General features: G+C 39.4%; 1 protein-coding gene across 7 annotated transcripts in view; it reads right to left on the bottom strand.

The window, feature by feature from the left end:
* The window catches only part of osbpl6 (oxysterol binding protein-like 6), a 160024-nt gene that overhangs the window by 63256 nt on the left and 78864 nt on the right, over positions 1-17904 (bottom strand). For all 7 annotated transcript variants that reach the window (XM_059966756.1, XM_059966757.1, XM_059966754.1 and 4 more), the window contains 6 exons: positions 10995-11117; positions 10204-10257; positions 4706-4819; positions 4411-4581; positions 1144-1276; positions 948-1051 (listed from right to left, as the gene is read on the bottom strand). In XM_059966756.1, coding sequence (XP_059822739.1) covers positions 948-1051; positions 1144-1276; positions 4411-4581; positions 4706-4819; positions 10204-10257; positions 10995-11117 — 699 coding nt within the window. The remainder of the gene's footprint in view (positions 1-947; positions 1052-1143; positions 1277-4410; positions 4582-4705; positions 4820-10203; positions 10258-10994; positions 11118-17904) is intronic.

The following is a 17904-nucleotide window of genomic DNA, read 5'->3' as shown; positions in this document are numbered from 1 at the left end:
TTTTTTTTGATTAATCAACTATGATGACATCACTAATTCTCAATTCCCCTCACATGAAGACATGGGGCATAGTGAGTAGCCAATATATCTAGACCCACAGCTGCTGAATAAACGATCCCTTTCCTTACTAAGAGAACACACACCAAAAAAGAGTCAGGAAATGAGCTGAAAGCTATAATCTAATTTCAGCATCCTGATAACAGTTAGTCAACCAAAGCTTTAGCATTTTATGACGTCACCTCAATTCCTCTCCCATTTAATTACTGACATGATATTATTACACTGTATTTAGCATTCCAAGTTTAGCTCCATTGCAAAATCAGCTGACTTAATTCATGGTAACTAATTGATTTAAGAAAATTTGCATGCTTTGATTAAAACAATCAAACATAAACAGCAAAGTCATGACTAAATCCTTGATCTACTAACACAGGTTTAATTGCCAATTTTCAACCAATGTGGGGATCAAATACCAAATGAGTTTTAGAGTCACCAAACTGAAACCCATTAAGGCCTCATAAAGTACAGAAATTACAGGGGATGATGGCAAATTAAGACTACGTTTGATAACGAATGTAATAGCCACTGCTTGGATAATGTTTCTGAAAACAGTAAGGGGCACATTAACTATTACTGAGTACAAGGAGTACTTTACTTTTGTGACATGTCCACGTGCTGAATAGCAATTCAAACGTAATAAGAATTTTAAAACTACAAGGTACTGGAAACGCAAAATAAAAACAGAAATTTTCAGCATTTACTGTCTTTAATAAAAATAACTTAAGTAAGCCAGGATTGATTTATACAAATATTTTTCAAAAATATTTAATGTACTTAGTTCCTTGAAGATTATATCTCAGGGTTTCCTTAGTTTTTCAAGTGTTGTGTTCTTCTTACCTTTGTGTCATTAAATCATTATTGAAGTAAGTGTGAATATTGAACCATACCTGCATGTCAGTGAAATTCGGAGCTGACTGTGTCCTTTGTAGAATTTCTAGATTTTGTAATAGTTTGCTGAGTTCCACCAGACTTGATTGGCAATGTGCAAGGTCTAGATGAACCAAAATAAGTGAAACATTCTTAACATATTCATTATCAGATACAAGATAGTAGATTACTACTTCATCATGTTATACCAAATACCTTTTGAACATTTATTCATCTCTTCAGATTCCAGCAACCATGCTGCAACTTTGGTTTGACTGTTGCTATAGGAAGTAGGTAGACTTGTACTGCATGGAATGGAGGGCTGCCGTGTGAAATTGTTTTGCTGGGGCTAGGAGGTACAAAAAGATACCAAGAGGCATAAAATAAGCATATATTCATCACAAAGAGGAGAGGACAAGAACTTTAATCGATGCATCTAAAGACATTGATCCAAAATGGATTATTGCAGAAAGATACAAATTACTCCTCTCAAATTGGAGGTACTCTATTCAAATTCATGTTGTCATACTTATACAGAAAGTCTTCTGTATTACACTCATAATTCCCATGAAAACAATTTCTAGTGATATTGTAATTTCTTTACGTCTGGCGAATTAAAGCTATAATTTAAAAAATCAGAATATATTTTTTAAGTGATGACCAAGATGATAACATGAGGTGTTAAGGGCATGTTTTGCTATAGAGTATTTTGTAATGATAGCAGAAGTAAAATTAGTAAAATAACTGTAAAAATATGAAAAAATGTCCACAGCCCAGCCTCACAGACGCAGCACACAGTGAAAGCGCCGTCAGACCCAACCTCACAGACGCAGCACACAGTGAAAGTGCCCCGACCGCAGCGGACTCGAATCCGTCAAACCTTCGAGCCTCCAACCATCCCCTCCGGCACAGCCCCTCTGAGCACCATCCTCTGCCGAGCGCACTACGGCGCCCCCGCCAACAGCCACTGGCAACGCAACCCCGCGGACTGGGAGCCTGTTCTTCTCAGCAGAGACCTGGACCTCACAACAGCAACAGCAACGAAGAAGGCCTTCCTAGAGATTTCCAGATGTTCCTCCGTGCTCCCACATCCATTTTTCATCAGATTAGGATTGTGCGCGGCACCCCACTTGACAAATAACAGATATCAACTCTGGAGTGGCTGCTGCAAACTGCGTCGCACCGCCATCTTGACTCAGCCATCAGATTTCTGAATGGTCCATGAACACCAACTCACTATTCCTCATTTGCACAATTTATTTATTTCTATTGTAACTTACAGTAATTTGTTATGCCTGCACTGTAATGTTGCCACAAGACAACAAATTTTATGACTCAAATAAACCTGATTCTAGATTATGTGGTGGGGAAGGTATAGACTTGATGGGCTGAATAGCCTGCTATGTCAAAAGGACCCATAAACGGATTAGGATGCTCTACTTTAGTAAAACAAAACAAACTAAGAGCTGTCCTCACTATGAAAGTTAAATCTGTAAGAGTATAGAATGGAGATTCCCACATATTGCCAGATATATTTCTCTATCAGGTATGATTTGCTCTTAAGGGAAGGGAAAAAAATCTACTCGAGGTCAACAGTTTTCTAAGATTTTCTAAGAAGAGACATGATGATATGGTTAGTCCTTCATTTTGCTTTGAAAGGGGATTCATGTTTAAATGAAGGCTGCTGAGATTCACAACATGCTGTATAACAGCTCCTCAAGATATTCTTTACAACACATCAGTTAGGGGAGAAATTGGTGGATAATTACTGAGAAAACTCAAAACATTACTCCATAGTGTCTCATTACTGTAAATCAGATTAGTTCTTAAAAACTTCCAGGATCACAATTAGACTCAAGTTGGGACCACACGTGAACTTTTCAATAACAAGGTTTCTACTCTTTTTCATTTGGGAAATGAAGTCAATCAGTGAAAATTAATATGCAATAGTTCAATGCCACTTCAAATAAAAACACATTTTCTTGGTTTTGTATAAATTAACATAGCAGTGACAGGTGGAACTAACATCTGACACTGGATTTCAGAATGTACAAAAGTCTAACGAAACTGATTCACTCTTTTTTTTCCAGCTAATTTGCTGTTCATCAGTTTCACCATCCCTTGTCAGTGCTAAATTAATAAGTTTTAGCTGGAGTGACAACAGGCGAAAAAAAAGCTGGCCAGAGTTCCTGCTTTTAATTGCAATTGCTTAGCAAGTCCAAATGCAGATGTTGGGTGAACATAGGATCAGTCTGAAGCTCTAATAACTGTCAGTATTCACAGGCATCAATGGTTAGTCCAGATACTAATCGGTGATGCCCACAGAAAAATCCACAAATCACCTCGCTGGAAAGTAGAGATGGAAGACTTTGGAGTTGGAGAGAAGCTAAAATTAAACCACTGATTGTTAAGTCTACAGCAACTAAATTCCATATAGGTTACATTAAACTACATTTAGAAACTTTATCTTGGATAGTTTAGAGATAGTTCTCTGTCCTTGGCAATCCATTTGTAAACATTTTGTCACCATACGAGGAGACATCTTCAGAGCGCTGTTCACTTGTGATTGGAGAACAACTCAACCCAGCCATCAACTACCCAGGCTACACATTTTCCTAGTTTTAAAGTGTTCCAGTAAGAGATACATGCTGTTGTCATCTTCTGTAATACAAGACGGCCTTTTCTCCACTCTACTAATTTGTGCCTATGGAAAATTATATCACTATTCTGATAATGTTGCTGTAAGCAATAGACATTGGCAAATCTTATACTGCATATAAAACTACTTTTGATTAAAAAAAAATCTGGTAACTAAAACTGAAGTCCCTGCCATTGTCTCTTACAGTTAAAAAACAATTCAATTTACCTTGCCAACAATCTTTTATTTTGTAAAGTAGGTGGTATATTAAAAACATATTGTTTCCAAAAACTGCATAAACATCTAAACAGAAACCCTTTGTTCAAATAATTTATCCTTCTAATAGTTTTCTGTATCTGTTTGTCAGATAGATTTATTTACAAATGCTTCAGAGTGTAAACAAAATTTCTTATTAACTGATTCAAATTTACAAATAGAAAAAAAAGCTATTTAAAATTAAGTGGCAATTCCTACCAAATTATACTTATTTAACAATCAGATGTAAAATTTAATCGTAAAGGTGCCTCCAAAGAGATCAATGCTGAGATTTAGTTAATGTGAAGGAGAAATGAGAAATAATCACTGAAAATAAGGTATGACAAGTAAAATTATGCAAACATCAAGTACAATGTAAATAGGTTGTTATGGGCAATCATTCAGGTCTGAAACATACTGATATAGGCTTCATCTTATCTGAAGAAGTGGGAAACAATTTCTCACAAGCTTCACAGCTGAAGTTACACAACAGTTACATTCAAATTGAACTAATAGTTTTATTTCACATTTTATGGAAATAAAATCAACCCAAATGTTACATACTCCAAATAGCGTTCACAATTACATACCTTTACATCTAATACAGCAGTAGTTAGAGCTGGTGAGAGATCAGGTTTTGGTGATGTAGGGAAGACGTGAAAATTGGCATCCCTGGGTGAGCGCACAATTTCATTCTGACGGTACAAACGATGATGACGCAATTTTGTTACCCAAGCGTCAAACACTTCCTGAGATTTTACCTGCATGTAGAAAAAAGTACAAGTGTTCCTTTCATAAATCTACACTCTGTAAGTTTTCTTCGCTTTCTGAATCTGCATACTTTTACATAATCAGCAGGTTTACTTACATTCTGCATTTACAAACCTTTAGATGATATATATGTTCTTCTGTGTCCAGGTCTATCCGTTGTGTCTTCTTTTTGATTGACATGACACTCAACCCAACATCAATGCTTCCGTGAAGTTTGCCTTTCTGAATCTAACAGAAAATATTGAAAAGTGAACGAAATACAGATGGTGGTTAGTAAAAAATAAACTTGAGGATCTAAAATAATGTGCAAATGTAGAGCAACTGAATATGACTACATACTGTAGAAAATTCCAGCAAATCCTCTAGTTTTACTATGGAAGCCTGCCTAATACCTGCAATCATATCTTGTCTGAAAAAAAATAGTCTACCATTTCCAGGTATCAGTTCCACGATGACAGGCGGCGACCTGAAACTCTGACGCAATGAAAGGATGATTTATATTACAGATGATATATAAGTTATGATACTAAATAGTGTCAGACCACAGTGGGAAATAAAGTACTCACTGCATGAGGCACACAATTCCTAAATCTAGTTTCATGAAGGTCAAATGAAACTAAATTCAGAAGCAAAGTATAATGTCCTGCTAGAATAAAACTGCACCTTTGGTGCCAGAAGCTAATGGTGAATTCTCTCAATATATCTAAATTATATTTGTCATATTATGAGATAACATACTTGCAGAATATATTATCCAATTAATTTCCATATACAGTTTCTGTAATATTTTCACTCGTGTTTCATAACCTTTTGCTAGAATAAATTTAAAATTAAGCAACAGAAAATATGCAAAAACATGCCATTATTTCTTGAAATGTTTATAATGCAGGAGTACAGAGTAAACATTAGCTACCAAGTTCATTAACTTTACTCTCTGGGGATGAGAGCCTGAACCCGAAGTGCAATATCCTGTGGGAAATTGAGCTGAATTGTTACAGACACGCTCATCAACCAGACCCCTAATTAATCTCATGGGGACTTGTGTGATTCTTTATCCAAATCTCTAAAAACTTCCACCTGTCAGGGCACGGTGCACAGATATATCTATCTGAATTACTCTGTGCTTTTTAACTGACTGTATCGGTAACTTTCCATTCTATTGTCATGTTGTTCCATTTCATATACCAGGAAGCTATCTTTGAAGGGTTCCTCAGCTAATTCTGTTCAACTTCCTAAACCTCTCCGGTGTACTCAGAAAAGGCTGCTCAAAATATTCACTTCAGTCTCTGTGAAATGACTTCCTCAGATGAGCTGACATTTAACCTTCAGTGAAGGCTTTACTATTATCCCCTTACAGGAGTGGCACCTCAATTATTCCCTTTCAACACTGCTTTAAGTGCAGCTCTTTGATTAAAGGTAAATCCAACTCCTTTCTTCCTTTTTGAGTTCCTTTTATTTAAAAAGAACATTTGTTCTTCATGGAACTTACTCTTGCACACAAATGCATACTAAATGTCCTAGTTTTCTTAAAAAGGATTAACATTTGCTACAACTGCAAAGAAAACCTTGGCAGTTTCCCTAAGACCTTCTTTCCATCTTATTTTGTAACATAAACCCATTATTTGCTTTTCCACTTTCTGCTGTGCAAATATACCCAAAAAGACATGATCAACATCTGGATTTCTCTTCTCCATAATAAGACCATAAGACATAGGAGCAGAAGTAGGCCATCTGGCCCAACAAGTCTGCTCCAACATTCAATCATGACTGATCCTTTTTCTCTCTTCCTCAACCCAAGTTCCCAGTCTTCTCCCCATAACCTTTGATGCCATGTCCAATCAAGAATCTATCAATCTCTACCTTAAATACACCCAACGACTTGGCCTCAACAGCTGCATGTGACAACAAATTCCATAAATTCACCACCCTATGGCTAAAGAAATTTCTTCGCACCTCTGTTTTGAAAGGGCGCTCTTCTATCCTGAGGCTGTGCCCTCTAGACTCTCCCACCATGGGAAACATCCCTTCCATATCTACTCTGTACAGGTCTTTCAAATTTGAAAGGTTTCAATGAGATCCCCCTCATCCTTCTGAATTCCAGTGAGTACAAGCGCAGAGCCATCAAACATTCTTCATTTGATAACCCTTTCATTCCTGGAATCATCCTTGTGAACCTCCTCTGGTCCTTCTCCAATGCCAGCACCTTTTCTAAGATGAAGGGCCCAAAACTGTTCACAATACTCAAAGTGAGGTCTCACCAGTGCCTTATAAAGCCTCAGCATCACATCCTTGCTCTTGTATTCTAGAGCTCTTGAAATGAATGTTAACATGGCATTTGCCTGCCTCACCACGACTCAACCTGCAAGTTAACCTTCAGGGTGTTCTGCACAAGGAATCCCAAATCCCTCTGCATTTCAGATTCCTGGATTTTCTCCCCACTTAGAAAATAGTCTGCACATCTATTTCTACTACCAAAGTGCATGACCTTGCATTTCCAGCATTGTATTTCATTTGCCACTTCCTTGCCGATTCTCCTAATCTGTCTAAGTCCTTCTGCATCGGACCTGTTTCCTCAATACTACTCGCCATCATCTGTAAATGTGGCAACAAACCCATCTATTTCATCATCTAAATTAGTGGTTGCTAACCCATTGATCGCGATCGACTGGTCGATCTTTGAGACTTTCCCAGTAGATCCCGAAAAAAGAAAGAAAAATAAATAAATACACAAATACTGTTGAGAGATTGTTTCCGGGTCGCGGGGTTTTAGTTCCGTTCTTTCTGCCCAGTGCACATGCGTGTAGCTCCCCCCGCACTACACAGTGTAATTCAGTGGTCCCTAACCACCGGGCCAATATGAAACGATAGGAGTCAGCTGCACCTTTCCTCAGTCCCTGTCACGCCCACTGTTAAACACAAGCGAGGTCATCAGTCGCCTAAACGCAGTGATACCCTCGCGCCATGGATCACTGGTGTGCGGCCCTCGCACAGCCAGTGGTAAGTGCTGTTGCTGCTGGCCTGGAGCGCGGACAGATGGGCACTGCCTCTAAACCTGTTTGCCACACTGAATGTTCATGGGGAACCCAGTGCTAAAATATTCGCAGACAACTTAATTTGGGCTCAGGGTTTCGTAAGTAGCAGAGCAGCTACCACGCTGCAATCTACTGAAACAAACTTTTGTCGGCCGATAGATCCTACAAGGGGGGCGGGTGCGCCCTGTTGCACTCCTCACTCGGTCAGTCGCTCTGCCCGGACTGTGACCTCCGCGGCCCCGGCACGGGGACCTCCGGCCCTGACATTGTCCTCTCACTGCACCTGGCCAAGGCGTCTGGCGGTGGGTGGGTAGGAGGCTGGAGCTTGGACCCGGAGGCTGTCTAATGAGGCAATGAAGCCCTCAAAACTGCTCTGGTACCCTGAGTCCAAGCACCCAGCACTTAAAGACAAACTGTTGAGTTTTTTCAGCGGAAAAAACGTGAGCAAATGGGACAGAAGCTAAGTGCCGAGGGCTGCAAAAACTAAACTGTGGAATAGACTGGACATAAGGAACCTCTTCGAGCATGGCTGTATTCTGGTCGTGTTTAACATCCCCCCCCCCCCCCCCCGACCCAATCAGCTGGTCCGTAAGAATATTGTCAATATTAAACCAGTCCACGGTGCAAAATAAGGGTGGGTACCCCTGGCGTTTATACATTATTTCTACTTCCGAGTTACGGGGTTTTACTTCCAGTCTTTTCTGCCCCGGTGCGCATGCGTGTAACTAATTGTTCTGGGATCGATCTTGCCTTTTACTGAGGCTGAGGTAGGGGATCTTGGGCTTAAAAAGGTTGGTGACCACTAATCTAAATCATTTATATACAGCATAAAAAGAAGTGGTCCCAACACCGACCCCTGCAGAACAGCACTAGTCACTGGCAGCCAACCAGAAAAGGATCCTGTTATTCCCACTCACTGCCTCCAACCAATCAGCCAATGCTCTAACCATGCTAGTAACTTTCCTGTATTACCAAAGGCACTTAACTTGGTAAGCAGCCTCATGTGTAGCACCTTGTCATAGGCTTTCTGAAAGTCCAAATATACAACATCTACTGCATCCCCTTTATCTATCCTACTTGTAATCTCTTCAAAGAATTCCAACAGGTTGGTCAGGTAGGATTTTTCCTGAAGGAAACCATGCTGACTTTGTACTGTCTTGTCCTGTGTCACCAAGTACTCCATCACCTCATCTTTAACAATTGACTCCAACATCTTCCCAACCACTGAGGTCAGACTAACTGCTCTAAACTTCCTTTCTGCTGCCTTCATCCTTTCTTAGAGAGTGGAGTACGTCTGCAATTTTCCAGTCCTCTAGCACCATGCCAGAGTCCAACGATTTTTTAAAGATCATTTCTAGTGCCACCACAATCTCTTAGGATACTTCTTTCAGAATCCTAGGGTGCAGTTCACCTGGTCCAGGCAACTTATTTAGGTCTATCAACTTTTTGAGCACCATCTCTCTTGTACCAGTAACTGCACCCACTTCTCTTCCTTCACACAATACAACATCAGGTATACAGGCAGTATCTTCCACAGTGAATACTGACACAAAATACTCATTTAGTTCATCAGCCATCTCCTTGTCCCTTGTTATTAGTTCTCCTGCCTCATTTCCTAGCGGTCCCATATCCACTCTCATTTCTTTTATTTCTAACATACTTGAAAAAACTTTTATTATTCACTGATATTATTTGCTAGCTTGCTTTCATATTTCATCTTTTCCCTTCTAATGACTTCTTAGTTGCTCTCTATAGGTTTTTAAAAACTTACTAATCCTCTACCTTCCTACTAATTTTTGCTTTGTTGTATGCTCTTTCTTTTGCTTTTGTAATAGCTTTGACTTCCCTTGTCAGCCACGGTTGTACTATTTTACTATTTGAGTATTTCTTCATTTTTGGAATATACATGTCCTGTACCTTCCTCATTTTTTCCCTGAAATGCACGCCATTGCTGCTCTGCTGACATCTCTGCCAGCAGCTCCTTCACATTTCCTCTGACCAGCTCCCCTGTCATACCACTGTAATTTCCCTCACTCCACTGTAATAATCCTCAATTCCTTCCCTCTAGTTAATGGTGCTTTGGAAATGGAGAAGTACTATGCTAATTACCAACCAAAATAAGACAAGAATTTGTCATTATAAACATCCCATGGTTCCACAGTGAAAGTGTATGTGTATGTCTGTTTGTTTGATTTCTTGTGTGTGATACATGCATCTAGGTTGCACCACAGTTCAGAGGAACATTGTTTCATTTGTTTGTATATATGTATAGTCAAATGATAATAAACTTGAACTTGAAACGTTTTCATAAAAGATTCAACATAAATCTGAATGGTTAACTGGTACAGTGAAGGTTTATAGCTGAAAAAAAAACAGATAATGAGTTGATGTTTCAAGTCCAGCACTCTGTCAGATGTTCAGATAAAGGATCTTGGGCTTGAAAAGTTAACTGTGTCATTTTCTCCCCCACAGCTGCTGCCTGACCTGCTGAATGTTCTAATAATTTCTGATTTTATTTCAGATCCCCAGAATCTGCAGTTGTTTAATTTATTGCTGAGATTTCTTTCAATTGTTACTCACATCAATTGGTGTCTTAGAATATTTCAGCATTCCACTTTCAAGGACAAAGAAACGCTGTAACAAGATAAATTCTGATTAATGGATACATATACAGGCTTACTCAGTCTGTCAGGTCTAAAAATCCATCTCAAGCAATGGCAACTCATCTTCATTTTGGCACATTACAGCTCTCAAGATTTAGCAATGCATTTAAAATGTCACATAACCAGTCTTAAAAATTTTTATTAGGATCAGATAAGCTTTCAGCAGTTCTGACAGAAGTTATTAACATGCAGTTCGAACTTTCTCTAATGAAGTTGACTAACCTACTGAGTAATTCCATCATGCCTCATTTTTAAGCACCACTTCTAGTACATGCAGTTTCTTTTTTATCTTACTCTTCCAATATTTTTTATATTTCTCTCGTTTTCAAGTATCTCCTATTTACATTTCTTCCAGACTGATCAGCTGTGGTTAAATACACTTTCATCCCACTCTTTCCTTCACTCAGTCTCTACTTGTTCTGGTTGTGCATTCTCCTTTGTCTCCCCACCTCTGCCTCTTTCCTGCAACTTAAAGCAGGAAAGAGATTTCTAACCTTTCTGAGGTCTGAGGAAAAGTGATCGAACTGGCGTATTAACTCTTTCTCTCTTCCCCCGCTGAGCATATCTAACATTCCCTATTTATCATTTGGAACCAGGAATGTCAATAACACTGCAAAAATCTGGTTAACCTTTAGACTAGTTTGCTTCCCAGGGCAGAAATAACCAACCTACTGATCTTGTCTGAGAATGCCCTTCTGTGAAACTTACCTTGTGCCAACCTTTCAAAGGCCATTTTCTTCTTTTCAACATAAACCCTTCATGTTTATCTGGCTTCTGGACATTGGTCTGTCCAATTTTTAATCCTTCGATGATTTCCCAATTGTCACCATCCTGTAAGTTATGAAGAGACCAGTTACTCTACAACAAAGCAATTTAGATGAGAAAGCACCTAAAATTGAATTCAGGGGTTTGCCAGTAACACCATCGGTTGTATTCACTGGCTTTATTACTTGCAGAGACACAAAACAAGAGGAGTCAAAGGAAGTGGTATATGTGACAGGGGAAGTTTTTATTCCCACTACAGGAAGGTACAAATGTAATAAAGAAAAACTGCATTTTATTCATATTGTAACACCACCACCTCCACCACAGCACCACTGTATCCCCCAGTCCTCCACTGCCAACTCACAACCCTCATTCATTTACTAATTGAGATACAGCACGTATTAGGCCCTTTCGGCCCTTTGAGCCATGTTGCCCAGCAATCCCCTGATTTAATTCTGGCCTAATCACGGGACAATTTACAATGACCGATTAACCTACCAACCCGTACAACTCTGGACTGTGGGAGGAAACCAGAGCACCCAGAGGAAACCCATGCAGTCACGAGGAGAACATGCCAACTCCTTACAGGCATTGGCACAAATTGAACCCGAGTTGCTTGTACTGTAATGCATTGAGCTTACCACTACGTTACCGTGTTGCAAATGAGGGGGCGGACTTTAATCCGCAATGACATCACTGAAAGACTATCTGAATTTAAAGAAAACAAAACTTGCTCCATTTTAACTGTCTAAGAGCTCACCCATGTGGTGGGCTGGGAGAAGATTGAGTTTAGTTGAGGGATTACCACTTGAGAAAGGGGGACAGGATATCTTGGAGATAAGAGTGAAGATGTAACAACTGCAGAACATTCAGTTCATTTGGGGATGGGTTCACCAATCCATCACATGGGAATGGATTGGTCAAGAAATATTTGGAAGCATGCAATAATATCAATTATTGTACTGTTAAATGTCTACCAATATACACTGTAGTCCTAACAACATCCAAATCCGGCTTTTCATTACTGGCTTGCAAAGTATCAATCTTTTGCCAGCATTTTCAAAAGACAACTTCACATTGAAGTTGTTCTCTGGCTCAGAACGTAGACTCACTGATGCACCATCAATAACTCACACTGAGACATAAGGCGAGATATTGGCTTTTATTGACTGGAAGAAGGAACCAGGAGTGAGTGTCTATCATACAATGTCCTGGAGACTGAGGCCGAGCGTCAGGCCTCAGATCGCCTTTATACAGGGGCCTGTGGGAGGAGCCACAGGAGCAGTCAGCAGGGGGAGTGTCCAGACAGGCACATAGTTCACCACACTCACTAATCTCTGTGCTTTATGCCAGCCATGTCTAATCTGTCTAAAGAAGCTCCATACACAGAAAAGGCAAGTAATATTTCTTTTTCTTTGCTGCTGTTCCTTTCTGCCCCTTGTGGCATTTTCAGAGGCAACCTGCCATTTCCTTAGCATTTTTTGGCTTTTGTTTTTACAAGGCTGAGTTGCTGGCTCGACGCTCAAACCAGCACAGACGCAAAGTGTGCGAGGAGGCAGCCAGATTCAAACCTGCGACCACTCGCCTTAAAATCTGGTGCAATCTAGTGCACTCTGCCACTGCAGGCTTTCCTTTCTTTACTTTAATTAAAATGAACATATATCTTCCATGAATTTTTTGTTTCATTCTTTTGATTACCGGCGGTTATCAGAGTAATTTGGAAAAAGTTAAGAAGTGCTTGACAACAGGCCATCAGGTAGTCACAGTTCACTCCACTTGACCACAACAGTAAATGTATGTGCAGCCAGAAGAATGAAGCTAAGGATGCATATTCAAAACTGGATCAAAAGTAGTACAGCTTTTTGAATCCCATCGCTCAACATAAGGTGCAATACTTGTACCAAGACAAGATAGGAAGGAAACAACATCAAAAGAGCCATGATTTTGACAAGTTATGGATACAGTTTGGAAAGTAATTGCAGTCAATGATGCAAACTCAGCAATTACATCAATAACTGCTATCATAACAAAAACTGGAAATGGAGTTAAGGTTAGTTACAAATAGCTGACTGACTGGTTCTGTTGCAGTTATCGTGCATTTCACTGACCTTGGCATATAATGTTTACAAATTTTGAATGTCACTGATGATAAAGAGTAATATTCTCTCATTAGTAAAATGGTACGTTGAGCCCAATGAGCTCACAAACATTATGGCACAACAGGCGTTCACAGCAACCCCATCAATCCCATTCCCCCTCTTATTTCCCTGCCAACCACCTAGACTAGGAGTAATTTGCAGTTACCAGTTTACCTGACAACCAGCTCATCTTTGGGATGTCAGCCTCTGGGGGAAACTCACAGATCAAAAGGGGAACATGCAGATTTCACACCGAGTTGTTGGAAGTGTTTTTGCTGAACTACCTGGAAATTCTGGTGTGGTTTCTTACTTCGGGGCCAACACCAGGAGAGATGGTGGGCGGATACTCATTCATTCTAAGCACAGCATATTGTAGAGAATCGGCAGAAGATGAACTGTGTTTCTATTCAAGAATATTCTAAAGAAAATAGGAAATACAACATAGGAACACACCTTTTGGCCCAGATATTGCGTCAAACTAATAAACTAGTAACTAAGCACCTAATTAAACTAATTCTTTCTGCCTATACAATATCCAAATCCATCAATTCCCTGCACATTCACATGTCTATCTAGGAACTTCTTAAACCCATTCCAAGCACCTACCACTCTCTGTGTAAAAAAAAAACAAACAAAATGCCCTTCACATCTTTGAACTTACCCCCTTTCACCTTAAATGCATGCCCTCTGCCCCAAGGGAAAAAGGTTCCAACCATCTAACCTTATCATCTTATAAATCTCTATTAGGTCTCCCCTCAGCCTCCACCATTCAATCCAAAGTTGTTCAACCTTTTCCCATAGCAAATGCCTTACAATCTCAGCAACATCCTGGTAAACCTCTTCTGCACCCTCTCCAAGTCCTCCAGACCCTTCCTATAATGGGGTCACCAAACTTTGATTCATTATTGCAAATGCAGAGTAATCAGAGTTTTATAAAGCTGCGACATAACATTCTGATTCATAACCTCAGTGCCATAAGACACAGGAGCAGAAAAGGCCATTCAGCCCATTAAGTCTGCTCTGCCATTATATCACAGCAGATCCATTATCTCTCTCAACTATATTCTCCTGTCTTCACTCTGTACCCGTTTACACCGGCTAACCAAGAACCCATCAACCTCTGCTTCAAATATATTTAATGATTTTGCCTCAATAGCTGTCCATGGCAGCTACCTGGCTAAAGAAATTCCTCATCATCTCTGTTCTAAATGGATATCCCTCTATTCTGAGGTTGTGTCCACTGGCCCTATACTCACCCACTTTTGGAAATATCCTCCACATCTACTCTAACTAGGCCTTTCAATACTCGATAGGATTCAATGAGATACCCTCTCATTCTTCTAAATTCCAGCAAGAACAGACACAGCCATCATACACTCCCCATTGTTACCCCTTTCATTCCTAGCATTATTCTCGTGAACCACTTCTGGACTCTCTCCAATGCCAGCACATCTTTTTTTTAGACAAGGGGGCCAAAACTGCTCACAAGAATCCAAGTGTGATCTCACCAATACCTTATAAAGCTTCAGCATTGCATCCTTGTTTTTATATTCTAGTCCTCTTGAAATGAAGGCTGAGATTGCATTTGCCTTCCTCACCACCAACCTATAAATTTACCTTCAGGGAATCCAGGATGAGGACTCCCAAGTCCCTTTGCACCTCAGATACTTGAATTTTCTCCCCTTTAGAAAATAGTCTATGCCTTCATTCCATCTACCAAAATGCATGATTATACACATCTCTATACTTTATTCCATCTGCCACTTCTTTGCTTGTTCCCCCTGTAATGCACTGTAATGGCTTCTCTGTAATGTTTCACTGCTAAGGCTAATGAAATGGCTTCTTTGTAATGTTTCACTGCTGAGGTAACGGTTTCTCTGTAGCAGCAATGTTTGGGTTATGGCTGGAGATTACTGAACTGTGGTAGGCACGTTAGCCAATCAGGACTTTGTTGTCCTGTTCCGTGAATCTGGAAGCAGTTGATTTCGCGGGCTTTTGCGAGACAGCGAGCGAGAGCGAGCAAGAGAGAAGACGCGAATGGAGAGATTTGGAAGACTGCTGGATGGGGTGGACTCAGAGCGAGAGTCCGAAGGGCAGCGATGATCGGAGGAGGTTGATGGTGAACAATCGGCCTATGAGTGAGCTCCAACTTTGCGCACAGACTGTTAATAAGATTGGGCCCTTTTATTTTGTTTCTCTACTAACCATATAGTCAAAGTAAGAGCTATAAAGCTTAATTGTTTATTCGTATAGCTTAATTCGTAAAGCTTAACTGATTATGTCTTCAAGATGGTGGCGCGACGCAGCACGCAGCAGCCACTTTGGAATGAATATCTGTAATCTGTCAAGTAGGGAGCCATGTACAATCCTGATTTGATGGAGACGGACGTGTGAAGCACGGAGGAACATCTGGTTAAACTTTAGAAATGCCTGTTTCGCTGCCGCTGCTACTGTGCGATCGGAAAATCTCCGGGAGGAAGGCCCCGAATCCTCGGCTTTGTCTGTTGCTTGGCAGCCAATGCCAGGGTCTTTCTTTCTTTCTAAATCTTTTTATTAATATTAGTAATATGGACAGAATACAGATGATATATTGATAAAGAAATTACCAACATACACATTCCATTACATATGAAAAAAAAACATACATAATAGTTACAATATAAATGAGTTTACCAAGACATAAGCCATAAGATATATGGATGGACCTAGTAAATCTAAATATTTCATAATGTATAATATAAAAAAAACAGAAAAAAGAAAGAAAAACAAAAAAAAAATTATATAATGCAAAACTAACTAATCTAATCTAATAACTATAACTAATAAGTAATATAAAAGAAAGAAAAACAAAAGAGAAGCAGAAAAAAAAAGTGGGCTGTTTATAATATCTCACAAAAATAAGTATTCATCAATGCCGTCACTTCCGGTCCTCTCAAAATGCATAAGCTAAAAGCTAGGAAATCAAATGTACTTGACACAGGGTCATATTACATCATATGAAAATGTTGAATAAATGGTCTCCATAACTTTTCAAATTTAATAGAAGTCTCAAAAGTACCACTTCTAATTTTTTCTAAATTTAAACATAACATAGTTTGAGAGAACCAATTAAATACAGTGGGAGGATCAATTTCTTTCCAATTCAACAATATAGATCTTCTAGCCATCAGAGTTAGAAATGCAATCATTCGACGGGCTGAAGAAGATAAATGCTGTGAATCTAACATTGGTAAACCAAAAATTGCGGTAATAGGATGAGGTTGTAAATCAATATTCAAAACCGCAGAAATAATATCAAAAATATCTTTCCAATATTTCTCCAAAAATGAACACGACCAAAACATGTGAGTTAAAGACGCAATTTCAGAATGACATCTATCACAAATAGGACTTATATGAGAGTAAAAATGAGCTAATTTATCCTTGGACATATGGGCCCTATGTACAACCTTAAATTGTATTAGTGAATGTTTGGCACATAACGATGATGTATTAACTAATTGAAGAATTCTATCCCAATTCTCACTAGAAATACTAAAACTAAGCTCTCTTTCCCAATCCTGTTTAGTCTTATAAAGGGGCTCTAAACGTATCTTCATAATTATATTATAAAGTTTTGAAATAAGCCCTTTTTGAAAAGGGTCTAATTCAAATAAACTCTCCAAAGTATCTGAAGGCACAAAATTTGGAAACGTAGAGAGTACAGAACTTAAAAAATGTCTAATCTGTAAATATCTAAAAAAATGAAATCTCGGCAAGTTATATCTGTTGGATAATTGTTCAAAAGACATGAAACAATTATCTAAAAATAAATCAGAAAATCTTAGTAATCCCTTAGTTTTCCAAGCTGAATAAGCTTGATCTATAATGGAAGGGTGAAAAAAACAATTAGATACAATAGGACTATTTAAAACGAATTGAGTCAACCCAAAAAATCTCCGAAATTGAATGCCAGGGTCAAAGCGCTCAGCAGAGATGGTGCTCGGTGTCGGAGGCTCGAAGTTTTCGGATGGACTCGGAGTTGGCTGTCATCAGGGCTCCCAAAGTGCTGCATCGGCAAGCTGCAGCGCTGGAGGTTCATGGCAGGAAGAGTTTTTCTTCCTTCTACCGTCTGCGTGAGATGATGGGCTGTCAGGACTTTGAGACTTTCTTTTAAACCGTGCCATGGACTGCTCTTTATCAGATTACGGTATTGCTTTCCACTGTTGAAACTATGTGTTATAATTATGTGGTCTTTGTCAGTTAGTCTTTTATCAATTATGGTATTGTCTGCACTGTTGAAACTATATGTTAAGTATAACTATATGTAACTATGTTGTTTTGTGTAGGTCTTGTCTGATGGGTTTGTAGTTCCTTTCCGGGGAATGTGCTAAGATGGTAGCGCGATATTGATACGCAGCAGCCTCTCCGGACTCTGGATTGGGGGTTACCAAACGTTATGTGGTTTTTCTTGTGTGGTCTGTTTTGTGCTTTTTTGTGATATCATTCCGGAGAACGTTGCCTCATTTTTAACTGCGTTGTATTTGTAGTTATAAATGACAATAAACTGAATCTGTATATTGTATACAGTTTGTTATTTCAGGGTACTGATTTCTAACAGGGGAGACATCGCGCAGCATCCACCCAAACGAGATTTCTTAAGTTTGGCCGGACCGGGGGTTATCACCCCCTATGTTAAGCCACTAGGCGAAGCGAGAGTTACACCCCAATCTGTA

This window comes from Hypanus sabinus, chromosome 4 (genome assembly GCF_030144855.1).
Source record: "Hypanus sabinus isolate sHypSab1 chromosome 4, sHypSab1.hap1, whole genome shotgun sequence".
NCBI classification, from domain to species: domain Eukaryota; kingdom Metazoa; phylum Chordata; class Chondrichthyes; order Myliobatiformes; family Dasyatidae; genus Hypanus; species Hypanus sabinus.
This window is presented reverse-complemented; position numbering and strand designations above follow the sequence as displayed.